The sequence below is a fragment of the Neophocaena asiaeorientalis genome, unplaced genomic scaffold (assembly GCF_003031525.2).
Source record: "Neophocaena asiaeorientalis asiaeorientalis breed wild unplaced genomic scaffold, Neophocaena_asiaeorientalis_V1.1 scaffold515, whole genome shotgun sequence".
Lineage (NCBI taxonomy): Eukaryota > Metazoa > Chordata > Mammalia > Artiodactyla > Phocoenidae > Neophocaena > Neophocaena asiaeorientalis.
The window spans coordinates 2,267,541-2,283,724 of NW_020175829.1; the positions used below are offsets into that span (position 1 = coordinate 2,267,541).

General features: G+C 38.1%; 1 protein-coding gene across 3 annotated transcripts in view; it reads right to left on the minus strand.

Annotated features, from left to right (window-relative positions):
* The window catches only part of CERT1 (ceramide transporter 1), a 132,452-nt gene that overhangs the window by 25,011 nt on the left and 91,257 nt on the right, over positions 1-16,184 (minus strand). For 2 of the 3 annotated variants that reach the window (XM_024732779.1, XM_024732778.1), the window contains exons 9-10: positions 4,201-4,287; positions 2,017-2,109 (exon numbers count right to left, since the gene is read on the minus strand). In XM_024732779.1, the coding sequence (XP_024588547.1) occupies positions 2,017-2,109; positions 4,201-4,287 (180 nt within the window). Of the gene's footprint in view, positions 1-1,432; positions 1,511-2,016; positions 2,110-4,200; positions 4,288-16,184 lie in introns of all 3 variants that reach the window. The other variant, XM_024732780.1, reaches the window with a different exon arrangement.

Sequence of the window (16,184 nt, forward strand, 5' to 3'; positions counted from 1 at the left end):
CATTTTAAAAAATTTATAGCCTGTATATTTCTATATTTTAAGGGAAAATGGTGACCAGTACTGATGTCTTTTAGTCTGTTAATTTATTATTTTAATGCAAGGTGGAGCTTAATTAAGAATAAACCAAAGTCTCCCAATATAATCTAGTTTGGTCAATGATTTATTGTGAGTATAAGTCACTATTTTAAAAGCATACGTAAATGAATGAGCAATAGGTAAGAAATATTGTAATAAATCTGGCTACGGGTAATTTCTGATGAGGAACTGATGCATCTCTTTCCCAAAATTGTTCAAGGAAAAAAAAACTACAAAAGTCAGAAAAAAATTTAAGTCTTAAACTTAATTTTCTTATTTATTACATAGTTGAAAACGAATGTAAATTTTATTTGTATGCCTGTTTTAAACTGACTTAAAAATTTTTTTATTGGAACACTCTGATAGAGAAAAAATAATGTAGATAATTTTGATTAGCTCAAAGAAATAATATTATAATGATAAAAGCTCACTTACTGAGCACTTACTACATGCTAAGTTCTAGCTCTATCACATTCCTAGCTAGATGACAGAAGCAAAGCACAGAGGAGTTAGAAAAGTTGTCAAACATCATGCAGGAAACCGGATTTAAACTTGGTCATTTTGACTACACAGCTCAGGTTCTTAACATACTATGACATATTGCAATCCAAGAAAATGCAAACACCATAAAAATACAAAGTTGAATGGCAAATATGTGAAGATTAAAAAAAAATTTTTAACCTAATGCTGATGCTAAAAAAATATTCCTCCATTGATACTCTGATTTTATTATGAGGGCAGAGACTGCAAGCATCCAGCTTCCTGTCCTAAATTCCTAACCCGTGCTGATACTAAATAATTTAAAATCAATTTCCATAGATTTATCATATGGACTGGAATACTCATTTCCAGGGATAATTTGCCAAAGCAAAACGCAACCTGTTCAATGAAGCTTAGTATAATGGTAATGAGACAAATTTTACTTAAAAAATTATTTCCCTGTTGAAAATATTATGAGATATTTTAAATTAGGTTAGAAGTAAGGCTTTAATGCTATAACATATCCTATAGACCATGTCCACAAAAGTTGCTGAATCCTGTCTGAAGAAACAGATATCACAGGATAGTTAAAAACCAGGTACCTTCTATTCGTTTCAATTCAATTTGAAATCTTTCAGGAGTATCTCCTATATGGCGAAATTCCAAGCTATTCACAATAGAGGATACAAAGGGCACATGCAAGCCTGACAGAGGAACTATTTAGCAGATAAGGAAGGCTTTCTTTAATGCTTGATGTTACTATTTAAAATTCAAAACCAAAACAAGTGGCCTAACCAAAAGATTTCTAGGAACTGGGAAAGCAGGCTGAAATATAGCACAGAAAGTCTCAAGTCCACTCTATACATTCATACAGTACCTGGGAGCTGAATCTGTGAACATCGTCAGAGGCACTGACTAGATCAATGGAAGACATGGAGGAAGAGCGACTATAGGGCTACCAGAGACAGACAAAGAAAAAACCAAGTAATCAGAACAAAGGCACAACAGAGCATTCAGTACCAACTTCCAAACACAAGATAAAGAAAGAGAGAACAAAGCACTATATGAAACAAGCTCAGCAGCAAGTGCTGACTTCATGCACCTATTATGTGTTATGCTCCAAAATCGAATGCAGTGTTTCCAATACTACAAAATAATACCACTTAACCCCAAAAGAAAAAGCGATCTAATATCACTGGCTATGCTTCTGGTTAACTATTTTGGACAAGCCACTCCCTATTCCCCCACCCTTCTTTCCCCCTTAAATAAAAAAGAAAGAACATTATGTTCAGAAGATTTCTAACAGTTCTGGAGGATGTATATGGAAGAAAACATGTAATACCAAAAAATCTCATTACTTAAATTCAAGAAAAGGAAAAAGACTTTATATAACAGGATAGTTTCGTCAGCAGTGAAGAAAAATATAGCATATACTTTTAGTAAACTGTGACATTACCTTACCTTTTGGACAAATCTATGAGTCCCCACAGAAGAAAAGGCATCTCCAGATGGCATTGAAGTAGGCCAATGTAACCTGACCTTTTCACTCTGTGACTAAGAAAACATATAATGTTAAATGGGAAGGTTTCGAAGTGTATGTTGCAGCTTAAGAATGGATAATATAACATTTAATTACTGAACACTTTAGTTCTTATAAATATTTGAATTATGAAGTTACTCTAAAGATACAAAGATACAAGCCTTGCCAAATCTTGACACTTCATGTATCCCAATTTTCTTCTTTTGGATTCCGTAGACACTACCAAGGATTAGTTCTTTTATTTTTGCTCCCGGTCAGAATTTCCAATACCAGCACGGCACCATTTACCATGAATCAACCTTAACACTGCTACCAAAATAATTTTCTTATCCAAACTCTGGCCAAATTATTCCAATCATTCCACATCATCAGGGCCTTGGAGGGCTGTATTATTTGAACCAATAATCATTGTTTGCTTCAGTTATGTTCAAAAGAACATATCATGTATAGCTTTGTCTCCTTTCCATGAAGGTATTCTGCCTTCATCCCATCACCTCACTCTTGTTAAGCTGCCACTTAACCTCTTGCCTCCTTCTCAGCTTGCCTAGTTTCTTCTCACTTGTTCAATAAATATTTACTAAATATACTGTACCAGAAACTATGCTGTATTGTGTGTGTGATTATCTTTGTCATATCAACGTGCCTGGCTCTTAGGCAAATAAAATCATGGTCTGTTTAATGACTTGTTTTTATCTACTAGAGTGTCAGGAATAGACTGATATTTATAAGTTGATCGCCCTGTGAATATTTCTTTTTTCTAAAGCATACAGAAGTTTTTATTGATTCTCTTCAACTCCAACTCAACCACCATATTGATACTCAGTGGAGGAGCATTTTAGAGCCAGAAGGGATGACCTGAATCATCTTGTCCAACTCCTTGTTTCACAGATTAGAAAACCAAGGCCCAGAGGATTTAAGTGATACGTTTAGAGCTACACAGTTACTGGCAAAACTAAGATTAACTTGTCTTGACCTCACAGTTTGCTATTCTTCACGAAATAACACATCTTAGATTAAAACAAAAGCGAAAACACAGTGAAGGGGGAAAAAAAAAAACCCACCCAAAACACCCTAAAAAACCAAATACAATGATGCTATTTCAGATATTTTTGGCATCCAAAACTAGACCTTATTTAGGAACTGAAAGTTCTATTGAGTGCTGTGTAGCATCTTTTGGGTATAAAAAATGAGCAATAAGCTTTTATAAATTAATGTGACAAACTTTTCATCACTGATAAAAAACAGGGGAAAAATAAGCATGAAAAGCAAACAGCCACTATTGCAGATGACTTACCCTCGGATAGATAGATCAGTAAATGGGCATAATAGCCATGACTGCCCTAGCAATCAGAGGGAATAAACAAGCCAATTCTTCTATGCAAGTTAATTTGTAGTATAAAACTGATACACATATGATTTACTTGCAAGATGCTTAAAGTCTTGAGAAGAATAACTAAAATTCATCTTTAAGTACCATCTAGTGGTAATATATGGTAACTGCATTGTTGCAGAATTAAAGGTAAAGGATCAAATTAATCTTGAAACTAGAGTTAAAGGATTTTAGAAATGCCTTCCTTCAATTTCCACAGAAGGAGCTGGGTATAACTGCTGTGAATTTAATGATGAAAAAACACTGAGCAAAGTTAAAAGTGAGGAAGTAATTAAGGTGACGGTAGTGAAAGCAATAAATGGGTTAATAAAAACTGAACGGTACTAACATAGAAGAAAAATAAATTCTTGGTCATCTTCCTTTTGAATTCATATGGCACTTGGTGGTGAAGAGAAATTCAAAGAGACTGTTTTACTCAGAGCAAATATATACTTTGTATTAACAGAATGATAATAGGTTGGATACTTCAAGGGGAACAGGCAGAATATTTCCATTTAATTTCATGTTAATTATGCATATTTGCTTTAAACAATCATTAGTCTTCTTTCTATTGCTTGGAAATTGGTCAATAAAGTGACTTATAAAGATTCTTCTACATTTGTGACTCACTGTAGACAAGAGTTCATTTTTAGGTTATTAGGATCATGATTTCAAATTCTATTTATATGAATAACATACATCAAGGATTTTAAATAATTTTTAATAATATACATACCTGTTCTTCTATTTTATCTTGTCTGTCAAGAGCAGCTTCAACAGCATCAAAGAACTCTTCCTCATTAATCAAACTGTTTGGGCCTTCCTATTCAGACATACAGGGGAAAAAAAAGCTGTTGATTCAAGCAAATAGAAAACACTGATAACCCTGGCATTAACTCTAGGAGAAAGTTGAAAAGTGAGCTGACAAACATTTCTGAACCAGTTAGTACACTAGGTAATATTATCACAAAGATGAACAACATATTGCTCTGTGCAAAAGCAGTGCACAGAGTGTTACAATTAATTCACTCACTCAGTACTCAAATACTTACTGTATATTGACAGACACTGTGTTAGGGCAATAATCTAGAGCAGGGGGTTGGTGAACTATGGCCTGTGGGTCAATTCTAGTCTACTGCCTACTTTCAGAATGGGCTTTAAGCTCAGAATTTCATTTTTAAATGGCTGGGAAACAATAACAACATTTCATGTGGAATTCCCTGGCGGTCCAGTGCTTAGGACTCTGCGCTTTCACTGCTGAGGGCCCGGGTTCAATTCCTGGTCAGGGAACTAAGATCCTACAAGCTGAGTGGCATGGCCAAAAAAAAAAGGAAAAAGTAAAAAAAAAAAAAAAAAAATTCATGACATGTGGGAATTATATGAATTTTAAATAAAGCTTTATTGGAATATAATCATGTTCATTCATGTATTGTTTATATCTGTTTTCATGGTACAGTGGCAGAGCTGAGTACCTGTGACTTGAGGACTTATCGACGGAAACCATATAAAATTGCAGGAAGGTTTTAAGTACAAAGTTGCAGATCTATAGCCAATGAGAAGTACAGATAGGGCTTCTGAGGGGAACCTTCCTATAAGCAAAGACAATAATATCATAGAGAAAAAAAAGTTGAACTGATGCTTGAAAGCCTGCTTAGAATGGTACAGCAGTGGTTCTCAATCGCTTGGGGAACTGCCTGGGGAATCTGTTAAAATGAAAATTCCCAGGCCCCCATTCGCAGAAATTACTTTTCAGTAGGTCTTGGGTGGAACCAGGAATATGTGTGTTTAATAAGTCCTCCAAGTAGTTCTAATCCAAGTAGAACCTCAGCTGTATCAGAAGATAAAAATATAAAGAATAATAGCAAAATGGAAACAAGCAAGCTATGTGTGTATCTTGCTGTGTTAAAACAAATTTAAGTGGACTACAAGTGGAACAATAGCTTTGTTGGGGCCCAGAGTAGACTACCCCAAAATGTGCCTCAGTGACACATTGATTATTTTGAATTAAGGTTACTCAAGAGATGGCCAGTGCAAGAGGGACACTCTGACACTCCTGTCTCCCTGAAAGCAGGAAACAAATCTCATGTGAAATGTGTATTCCCTGCATCTGGAGGTAGGACAACATTATTGTCAAAGATAGGGAATCTGGTCTGAGAAGCAGGAAACCTATATAAACAAATCTTGTTACATTTTAAATTTACTACTCCAAGTCCAAACTCTGTTTAGATTCTTCACTAATTGGGCACCCCAAACCTAAGTTTCTTTGCCCTCACAACTTTGTTGTTTCTTTGTTGAGAGTAAAAAACCTGCCTGCTTTGGCCACTGTTTTGGTCCCATTTCTGTGGGACCCACACACACATGAATTAAAATTTGTTTTTCTCCTATTAATCTATCTTGTGTCCATTTTATTATTAGTCCAGCCACAAGAACTCAAGAGGGGCAGAGGGGGAAATATCCCTCTCTACAGCAGCTTCACATTACTATTAAACTTGAGGCAGGAGATAGATGGGCCCCTGGGGCAAACAGCTGGAGTTTGTTCTCTGTGGATACTCTATGATGAAAATAGGAGGAGGAGGCTGGGACCTGCCCAGATAGAAGATAAGAGAACACATATTTCTCATTCTTGAAGTCAGGAGACCTCCCTGACTACACATGCACAGAAAGGCTCCTTGGAGGTCAAAAAGGGAGGGGGTGCCACCCCATAGTAAATGATGCTAACTACCCATAGGCCTCTTCAGTAGAATCCATCTCGGCTAAGAGATGTGCATGCACACATGGGAGGATTCTGAGATATACCAAATACGGACTCTGAACCAGGCAAATCAAAATGATTGGCCAAAGGAAACCGGGAAGAAACACCCCATATAAGTGATTCAAACTACCACGAGGGCGTGACTCTCTGAGTCTGCCTGTGTGTCTATCCACACGTACTGTATACTCTTTTCTTCCTCCTAATAAACACTTTACTTGTTTCACTACTTTCCGTCTTTGTGGGAATTCTTTTCTGCAAAGCTGAAGGGCCAGGGCCTTGTCACTGACCACTGGTCTAGTGGCTAGGATTTGGTGCTCTCACCACCGTAACCCGACCTCAATCTCTGGCTGGGAACCGAAACCCTGCTTCAAGCGTCTGCAAGCTGAGGCCACCTGAGATCAAACTGAAGGCTGAAAAGGCATGCTTGGGTTTAAGTTCCCCCAATTTTTAAATATACAAAATAAGACACGTAGACAATTGTGGGTCTGTCTGGAATAAATCCCAAGTCGTCACTACTCCATTAAAAAGTATGAAGCAACATCATCCCTGCGCTACCACAACCTGGGGCCTCACAAGAAGAGAGGGAAGAACTATGCTGTAATGCTCCTGTCATTTCACACAGGCATATCAGAAATCTTGATTCAATGTAGTAGTTCTTGTAGAGTTATGGGGATCCCTCAAGTCACTTCAAACCACACACCCCCCACAACTTTTAATTTAACTACAACACACATACAGAACAGTACACATCTTGATGAATTACCATTAAATGAATATAACTGCAGGGGAGCAAAACGTACCACCCCAAAATGTCTCTTTGGCATGTGGATTATTTTGAGCTAAAAACAATTAAGGCCCAAAAGACTCAGGAAGAAACTTTGACCTTCCCCTCTCACTGCCTAAAAAAATTTTAGATAGAGGGTCTGTTCCTGGAATAGAGCTATCACTAGAGATACCTGCGAAGAATATTGGCTAGGTGTTATGGGGGAAACTCAGCAGGGTCTAGAGACCAGAGCCTACTGTGTGTCCCACTGTTTCTGCATGGCCCAGCAAACATTTGTTTACCAAACATTTGCATTCCCATCTTCCTGTGAATTGTCTTACACCTCTTTTAAGTTCCAAACCACTACGCCCATATTTTCTTTTGTCTTTAGCTGAAGATGGTATTTAAAGTGAGGGTTTCAGTCATTTTATTGAGTTACGCAGTTTTCCTGGATCTCTCCCACATATACATATTATTAAACTTTGATTTTCTGTTAATCTGCCTCATGTCAATTTAATTCTTAGATGAGCCAGAAGAACATAGAAGGGTAGAGGAAAATTTATTCCTCCCTGACATAACCATCTAATGACCAGCTGGATCATGAAAGAGTCCTGAAGGACTCCCTTTATAAAGCCAAAACATTTCAGACACTTAAATGACAGCAGTATCACTTTGGTCTCTGCTGATATGAGAAAAATATAAAATACCCCAAATCTATTCTGAACTCAAACATATTTTCTAATGATTTAAAAATTCTATCGATCATAACCACATCTACTCTTTAAAAAATTGTAATACTCATTCAATCTATTCAATTACATCAGAGTCTCAGGAGTTTACCAATTGGGAACTACAGCGTTAAAAATCTGAGGGAGAACTAAAGTAATTGGAATAGATTTTCCTTTATTAAAAAACTAAAAGAAACACTTTTATCTCCTCACGCTTACCAAAGAAAAGAGCTATTTATTGCTGAATCTATGGGTCACTTCATAGTCTTTATCTACTTGCCCTAATTATTAGCAGCATTTCTTATGTTAATGACTCTCTTTGGAGCCATCTTTCCCCTGCGAGTCTTAATTTCCTGTTCCTCTCTAAGTAAGCACTGACAGGGCAGGCGCCTCCTCTGTCTACCCCTTAAACGTTGAGTGCTCCTTAGGGTTCCACACTTGCTCTCCCTACAGCATTCTTACTCATCTTCTGATGATTCCCAAATTCATAGCCTGTCCACCTCTCTCCTAAGTGTTAGATCTTTACATCTAATAATGTATAAGATGGAATGTTCAAGTGAATGTTTCAACTCAGATGCACCATGTCTAAAACCTGTTCTTCCCTCATCTCCATATCAATCTATCTAAGGCAGAAACCTGGGCCTGTTCTTGAATCCCTTTTTTCCCTCATTCAGTCACCGCACCCTTCAGTTCTACCTTCCAAATATCTGATTTGTCCATGTAGGCTATCTTCAATTCTCACCTGTAATACTGAAAAAGTCTCCAAGCCCTCAGTCACAACAGTCAACTTCAGTCCACTCTCCTCACTGCAGGAAGTAAGAATGACTTAAACCCATTGCCTGAGGATACTGGTTCTAGCCAGTCTTGCCACTCCCTACTTTTGATTGGCTCTACCCTCCACAGATAAGTGCTTTGCGTTACCCTGCGGCAAAATGCTCTTTTTCTTCTGGTCTCCAAATGTCTTCTTTCTTCTCAGCCCCTATAAGCAAACACTTTACAGGCTATTCACCTGGTTAACAAATACTCAGCTGACTCATTCTTAAGGTTTTAGCTCAGACTTCGTTGCATCTGGAAGCCATCCCTGACTCAATATCTGTGTTCACAGTGTTAAAGTGTTCCATAACATACATTATTCTAATTGCCTGTTAACTACTGTGTTCCCATTATGTACGCAGCTAAGGCCCTCAGGCAGGACCCTTGTTTACCTTGTTCCTCGCAATATCACCCATGCCTAGCAGTGTCTTACATTAGTAAAATCTTAAGGCACGGATTTAAGATTATAATTTCTGAGGCCACAGATGACAGAAACATTTAAACTTTGTTCAATAACTAGAACATCATGAATGTTTGATAAGGACCAAAACAAAGTCATATTTTGAATTAGTGTCTAAAATCCATGCAAATGTAGTATGAACACAAGTAAATACAGATGGTTCAAAACTCCAAAAGGGAAAAAAGTGTAAAAACAGGCCCTAGCTTATTTAAGAATTACATAACTTGATACTACAGGGATTTGAAATAAAATTCATACTTTATGGCAAGACTAGGAAAATTTAAACGTAAAAATATTTTCTCTGCCCTTTGGCCTCCTCTTTCCCCCCTACTCTGTACTGTATATCTGCATTATGCATCCTGACCAAATCTTCCCCAAGAATACTAGCCCAATCCCAAGGTGCAACATTTTCCTAGCATCAACAAGACAACTCCTTAAAAGATAACCTTCTTTCTTGATCTTGTAAGGGGTCACATGACTTACAACCTTGTTCCTGTAAAACTAGATTGTGTAAACCGTCAATATTACATCATTTGATGTACCGCCCTCTGTCTCAAAAAACTTATATTATTGTGCTTTGACTTCTAATGGGCAGAACAGTTCTCAATTTGGCTCAAATAAAATTTCCATTTCTTTCTCAGATTGACTGATTCATTTTTGTTGACATGCATTTGTTGACATGCATTTGTTGACATGCATTTCTTTCTCAGATTGACTGATTCATTTTTGTTGACATGCATGGTTTAGCTGGCAGGATATCAGAGATACCCACTAGTGAACACCTGGAGTCGACCCAGAGCTAGTGCTCAGTACCAAGCATGGGTCCATTGAGCCCCACCAACTTCTCAGTACTCCTCAGGTGTTCTGGTGAGCTCTCCTAATATCTGGATCTCATTGTTTGAGTAACGATCCTGAAATTTTATTTGAGCTGTTTCACTTAAGGCTTGGAGTCTTAAGGGGCACTGGTGCAGTTCTTGGGCAGGACTTCAGGGATCTGGACAAGGGGCCCAGGGAAACATAGGTGGCTGGGTTTTTGTTAACTTTGGCTTACATTGAAAAAAATGAGTTGATATATGTTCTGAACAAAGCTTTTGCTAGTGAAATGAGAGACTGAATTATTCAGCTCTGAAGAATAAGGGAGATCCACTACAACCATTAGGTAAATACTGCTCATCCGACGGGGCACAACAGAGGCTGATAACCTAGTGCCCTCAGCACCCATGGCGGTTTTAGACTGTCACAGGGAGAAACTGAGCCATGTACAAGAGTCAAACCAACCCAAGGTTAACTCCTTGGGGCTAGACTCAGAAGCAGCACATATTTGATCTACAACACTGTCCTCAGAAAGCTGTGCAGATCATATCTCATATCCCATATCTGAATTAGGCTATGAAATAATAGGAAATTGTGCCTCAAAGGCCTAACAGCTCCCAGATGGACAGTCACCTATGGGAATACCAGCTGGGTTTATGTATGCTTGCAAGTTCTTAATCGGAACTAAAGGATGTTGTGCCCTGAAATGGTGAGATAGGTTCTTCTGGCACTCCCAAACTGATTTTTTTCAACAGCAGTAAGAGTTTTTCTCTTTTCTAAAATTATATTAGCAGGGAAAAGTATTTGTCGGGCTAGCTTCTTAGATCCTTTGAATGGGAAAGTCTACTAAATTGTTAAAATTTTAGAGAGCTCTCATCTTAAATATTGTACCTATTTCAATTGGTATACAGAAGCCCCAAAAGGCTTCAAAATTTCAAAATAGCCTCATTGAAAGATTTGTTGTAGAAAGCTAATAAAAGATTAATGATATAAAAGGTACCTAAAACTTTAACTACTGTTCCCATCTACTAATAATCTCCTGTCTGAATTGCCTTTCTACTCAGAAGATCCTATTAAATGGTTACCTTTAGGAATGGGACTACATGAGGCTTGTAGGCAAGCCTCTTCAGATCAAAGGCTGAACTGAGGGCCACAGTTAAATAATTTCTTAAACCCAGGAAGAATCCTTAAAAGTGTTTATAAACAGATTACCAGGACTTCCCTGGTGGCGCAGTGGTTAAGACTCCACACTCCTAATGCAGGGGACCCAGGTTAAATCCCCGGTCAGGGAACTAGATCCCACATGCATGCTGCAACTAAGAGTTTGCATGCCACAAGTAAAGGAGCCGGTGAGCCACAACTAAGGAGCCCTCGAGCTGCAACTAAGGAGCCCTCGAGCTGCAGCTAAGGAGCCCACCTGCCACAACTAAGAAGCCCGCCTGTCGCAACTAAGACCTGGTGCAACTAACTAAAATTAAAATAATAAATTAATTACCAAGTTGGGAGGTAGGAAGCCAATGGTTTGACTAAACTGACCATAGCTGGTAATTGGAACCTGATAGTAATTTTTTTTTGGAGGGGGGTGATGCTGCTTCTTCCCTAAGCTACATGAGGGAAAGTAAGACATTCCAACAAAGGTGAAGGGGTATGTCAGTCCTTTGAAATCACTGAGGTGGCCACCCAATTCTTTGAGAAAAAAACAAAAACAAAAAACTGTCCTTATTTTACAAATCTAGTCTTTATAGGACCAGAGGTATGGCTCCAGAAATAATCCAAAGCCCACCAATCTTTTTACCACTCCCAAAATGTCCCCTTATTTATCTTAAGAGGCTTGTAAACAGAGAAAAAGAAATTTTTTCTGGCCTTGAGGGAGGGTAAATAACTTGATACTTGACTTGTTAATGACAAATAGAAATCGTAAGTGTCTTCTCATAAATACTAGTAAAAAGGTTTTAGCAATCTAGATAGGTGATCTTGATTTGTTCCATCTGCCAGAAACCCAATTTGAATTCAATCTCTTTTATAACCGAGGGTTTTATATTGTTACACCTGATTCCTGGCTGAAATTTTGGAATGGGCACTATGAGGTCTCTGTGTCTGTTTGTGTGTTTCTTCATATTTACATAGGTGTGTTGTAGATGTGTGGTACTGCAAAAATTAATTTGTAAAAGAGCTCTGTTTAATTGGCTTAAAGGAAATTAAACACTTATATAAATATTCAGAAATACAAAAGAACCTGGCTAGAATGAATTTCAGGCTTATGTGATCTAGGAAATATTCAGTACTGAATTAATATCTGGTATTAAAGTTAGCTTAAGCTTGTTGGTTTAATTAATACAGACATGTCTTTAGAGTCATCAACATTAAGTATAATATTTTTATTGTACCTAGGTATACTAGAAATCAAATAAAACCTTATTATTCTTGTTAGAAAGTTGTTCAGCAAGAAAAAATAACAATACGATGAAACTTTTTAACTCTTTAGGAATAACTGTGTTTTGGGGATGTCTATCTAAAATACTTTCCAGATTTTGGTAACTTGAAACTTTAGAGTTGTGCTAAATTAACTTAAATAATGGGAATCCATCGAATACCCAGGTCATTTCCAGCTAAGATACTGGGACATTAATCACTGAGCATAGGTTTCCTTTTTCAAAGAAACTAAGGTTAGTTAGGACTATTAATATGTTTGATGTCACATTAAGACATTTTCTGTAAGAAAGAGAATGTTTTCTAGAACCATAAATATTATTTATAAGCTGGCCAATCTGAAGAATACTAACAGAAAAGACAGTTCATAATTGCTTACTTAGTTTTTGCTAGAAACTATGTTTTAAGGTTAAGAATTATAATATGTGTAACTAAAGCTACTAAAATAATAAGGGAAACATTTCAGGATCCAAGGAAAATGGGAAGTATGTTTTCACTAAAAGAGGGTATAAGGAATGGAAATGCATTTTGTTAAAGGAAAAAAAGGGTAGTTTTGTCTTAGAGCTGGTTGTTTCTGAATGGAAAAGAAAATAAGGGACAAAATAATATGGATACAGAAAGTTGTAAAAGGGTCGAGGAAAAGGAACACTGAGAAAAGAGTTTTGTACGTGGTCAGGATTGGCTAAGATTGAGTTTAGTTAAGAAAATGATTTTTAAAGGTAAAGTGTACAAAACCAGAATTTAGTTTTCTAAGAGCACAAAGTTCTCTTAAAATATCGAGCTGCTTTTGGTAAGAGATTGTGTGACTTTCTTTACCTTTAAGTGATTTATTACCTTTGAGATCTTTTATTGTCACTTTGCTTAAATGAATGGGTATTGTTTCACAGTGACCTATGATCCTATTTAACTAGGTATTTTGAACCTTTTTGATATTTTTGACAAATGTCCCAAAGATCGAATTCTAAATGAAGTTCACTGGACCTCTAGTTAACTTTGAGGTTTTCCAAAGGGTCCCTGGTATGCCTCAAAATATTTGTTTTCTCTCCCTCCCAGAGAGAGGAATATTAAATTAATTAGTCTTATTTGGTATGTTAAATTACATGGGAAGCATTGTCAAATTTGAGTGGTGATAAAACTTCTCAGGTTATATCATATGGGTAAATGTTATCAATATAGAAATTCTAGAAATTATATAGAACTCCTAAAAATCTGGTATGTCCTAGTAAAATGTTATCAGTCATAATTCTAGTAATTATCTTAAATTGTTGTATGTCACAACAGTAACCAAGTTTATTTGTCAATTGGCATCGTAATCAGGTCTTTAGCCTTGACTTTTTGAATCTTTTATCATTTATGGACAGTTATTATTTTACTCTGAAGTTTTTGCAAAAATGCTTCATCTTGAAGAAGATTCACAGAAAGGACTTTTGGACAAGTATAGGTTTCTGATAACTTTCAGATCATACCACTGAACTGGGTAAGAAATTAAAGACTTCTGATGGAAAACCTGATGGCTTCATAAAACCATTAACTGAAGATTAAGATCAAGGATTAGTCACATAAGACTGTGTGAAATTATGAATATGGTTATACAATTTTTGTTTTTTGTCTGAAATATTATTTGTTTTTAATCTGTTTTCCAGATATAAAGAAACCTTTAATTCACAACTCTGTATGTAGAACTGAAACATTTATCTTTTCTCTCTACCTGATCCCTTCAGAATCTGTAAACTCTTAGGTTCCTAGCAACTTTCTCAGGTAATAAGGAAGGTCACCTCCTAACAGGTACAGGAATCTCAAGGTATTCAGGAGACTATGAGAAGAGAGAAATTCACCCAAACCTAGCACCCAAATCTACAGCTGTCACAGGCGGAATCTATGACATGCCTTTAGTGTGGCTTTCCTGGCCCTGAGAATTTTTTTTTAAAAAGTTCAACCTGAGATTCCTTGTGAAAAGTTCCAGCACAGCCAATTTCAAGAGCCTAGGTTGTCAATTAACCAGACATTTTGCAAACCAATTAGTCTTAATGTGGCTACATTTGGTAGAAATTAGGGTAATTTTAGAGAGAAATAGATTGTTTCAGTGGATATTAAATTCTAGTTTTATTAAATGAGGTCTTTATTTACTACTGCCTAAGACTCATTTCCCAGATAGTTTCCTTGTTGTTATATTATTATAAAGTTTAGTTATTAAAAGGACACTCCAAGTTTGTTTCCGAAGCTTATCACAGTAATCTAACTTTGGATGAAGATCAGATGTGCCATGACCTGCAACCAGGAGATTATTCATACTGGAACAGGTATCAGATAAAGGACTCTTTATAGCCATATTGGAAGTCCTCCTCTCCTGAATAAACTGCATATCAGGCCTCCTCTCCTGAATAAACTGCAACTCCTGTTTCTGACACTTGACTTTGACTAAGAACAGCACTACCAGACCAGCAAGAAAAGACATCTGAAGAAGACAGCTGATCCAAGATGCTGTACTAGGTCTGTATACTGATTACTTTGACAACTGCTCACACTTTTTTTTCTCCTCACACTTTTGCTTGAGCTCAATCATTTGCAAGTTTCAAAAATCAATCTAATTACTGGGTTTGTGGCCAATTACCTATGTCCAGTACTCCCAGGTTGCCTTGGTAGATTTCTCCTCTCCAAGGCTCTAACTGGACAGCCCTTAGAAATTTTATTTTAAAAGAAAGAAACTCTAGCACTGTGCAAGCTAGTATCACTGCCAATATCACTAAGTGAGATGCTATTACCTGTCCAATTAGTTTTTTTTTTGCAAGTTCATATTTTATTTCTAATACATTTGGAGCTTTTATTTTTGCGTTTTTGTAAAAAAGTTTTCACTTAATTCATTGAAAGCCCTTTCGTGCTGAGCCCAAGGTGGGGCCTGGGCCAGGCCAGACCCTTTGTAGCCTTCTTGCTCCCACCCCAGACACCCAGTGCGGGTGCAGGGTGGCTTCCCTCTGTCCACTCTGCCCTCCCACCCCCCTGCTGCATCTCTCTGTACAGAATAATTTTAAAAATGGAAGCTAAGATACAATATACATTGGACAGGCACACAAACACATGCACACAGGCATCTGCTCCAAATGGGCAGGACGTCAGCTGCACTCAGAGAGCACCAAGGAATGCATACGGAGCCCCTCCTGGGGAGGAGGACAGGGCCTGAGCCCCACCTTGGTCCTCACAGATCGCAGCTCCTCCCCACCTATTGCCCTGCTACCTGCCAGAGGGAGGGGTGGACAGCACAGAGGGCTGTGCACAAGGGAAGACAGCTGAGGGCAGCTGGGGGGTGGTGGCGAGGGCAGTGCCAGCCTGGTACATTGCCCTGGGGCCAGGGAGGCTGTTCTAGGAGCCAGGGGGTGGGGGGAGGACTGGGGTAGACCCCCGGCCTCAGGTACCTGAGGGGTAGAAGTCCTGGGCTTTGCCCATCGAGGAGCTTCAAGTCTTACCTGGCCAATTAATGATACCTGTTCTGAACCTGGTCATAAACAATACTTTTCATTAGATGGTGAATACTGGGTAGCCCCTAAGAGGACCCAATGGTTTTATGGAACAAGTTTATGACCTTGGCTTTCCTCAGGTTGGTTATGAAGATATGCTATTTGTTTCCCTTGGGCTCAAGGTCACTGATGGGTAGCTCCTGTCAATCTCTGATGTCAATCTGTAATGTGAGAACACTGGTTTCTATCAGGTTTCCAATGGTATGACCATTTGGTCACGATATTTGTTAACTCATCTTATACAAAGAGTCAAGGGCTTCCCTGGTGGCTCAGTGGTTGAGAGTCCACCTGCCGATGCAGGGGACACGGGTTCGTGCCCCTGACTGGGAAGATCCCACATGCCGCAGAGCGGCTGGGCCCATGAGCCATGGCTGCTAAGCCTGCACGTCCGGAGCCTGTACCCCGCAACGGGAGAGGCCACAACAGTGAGAGGCCCATGTACCACAAAA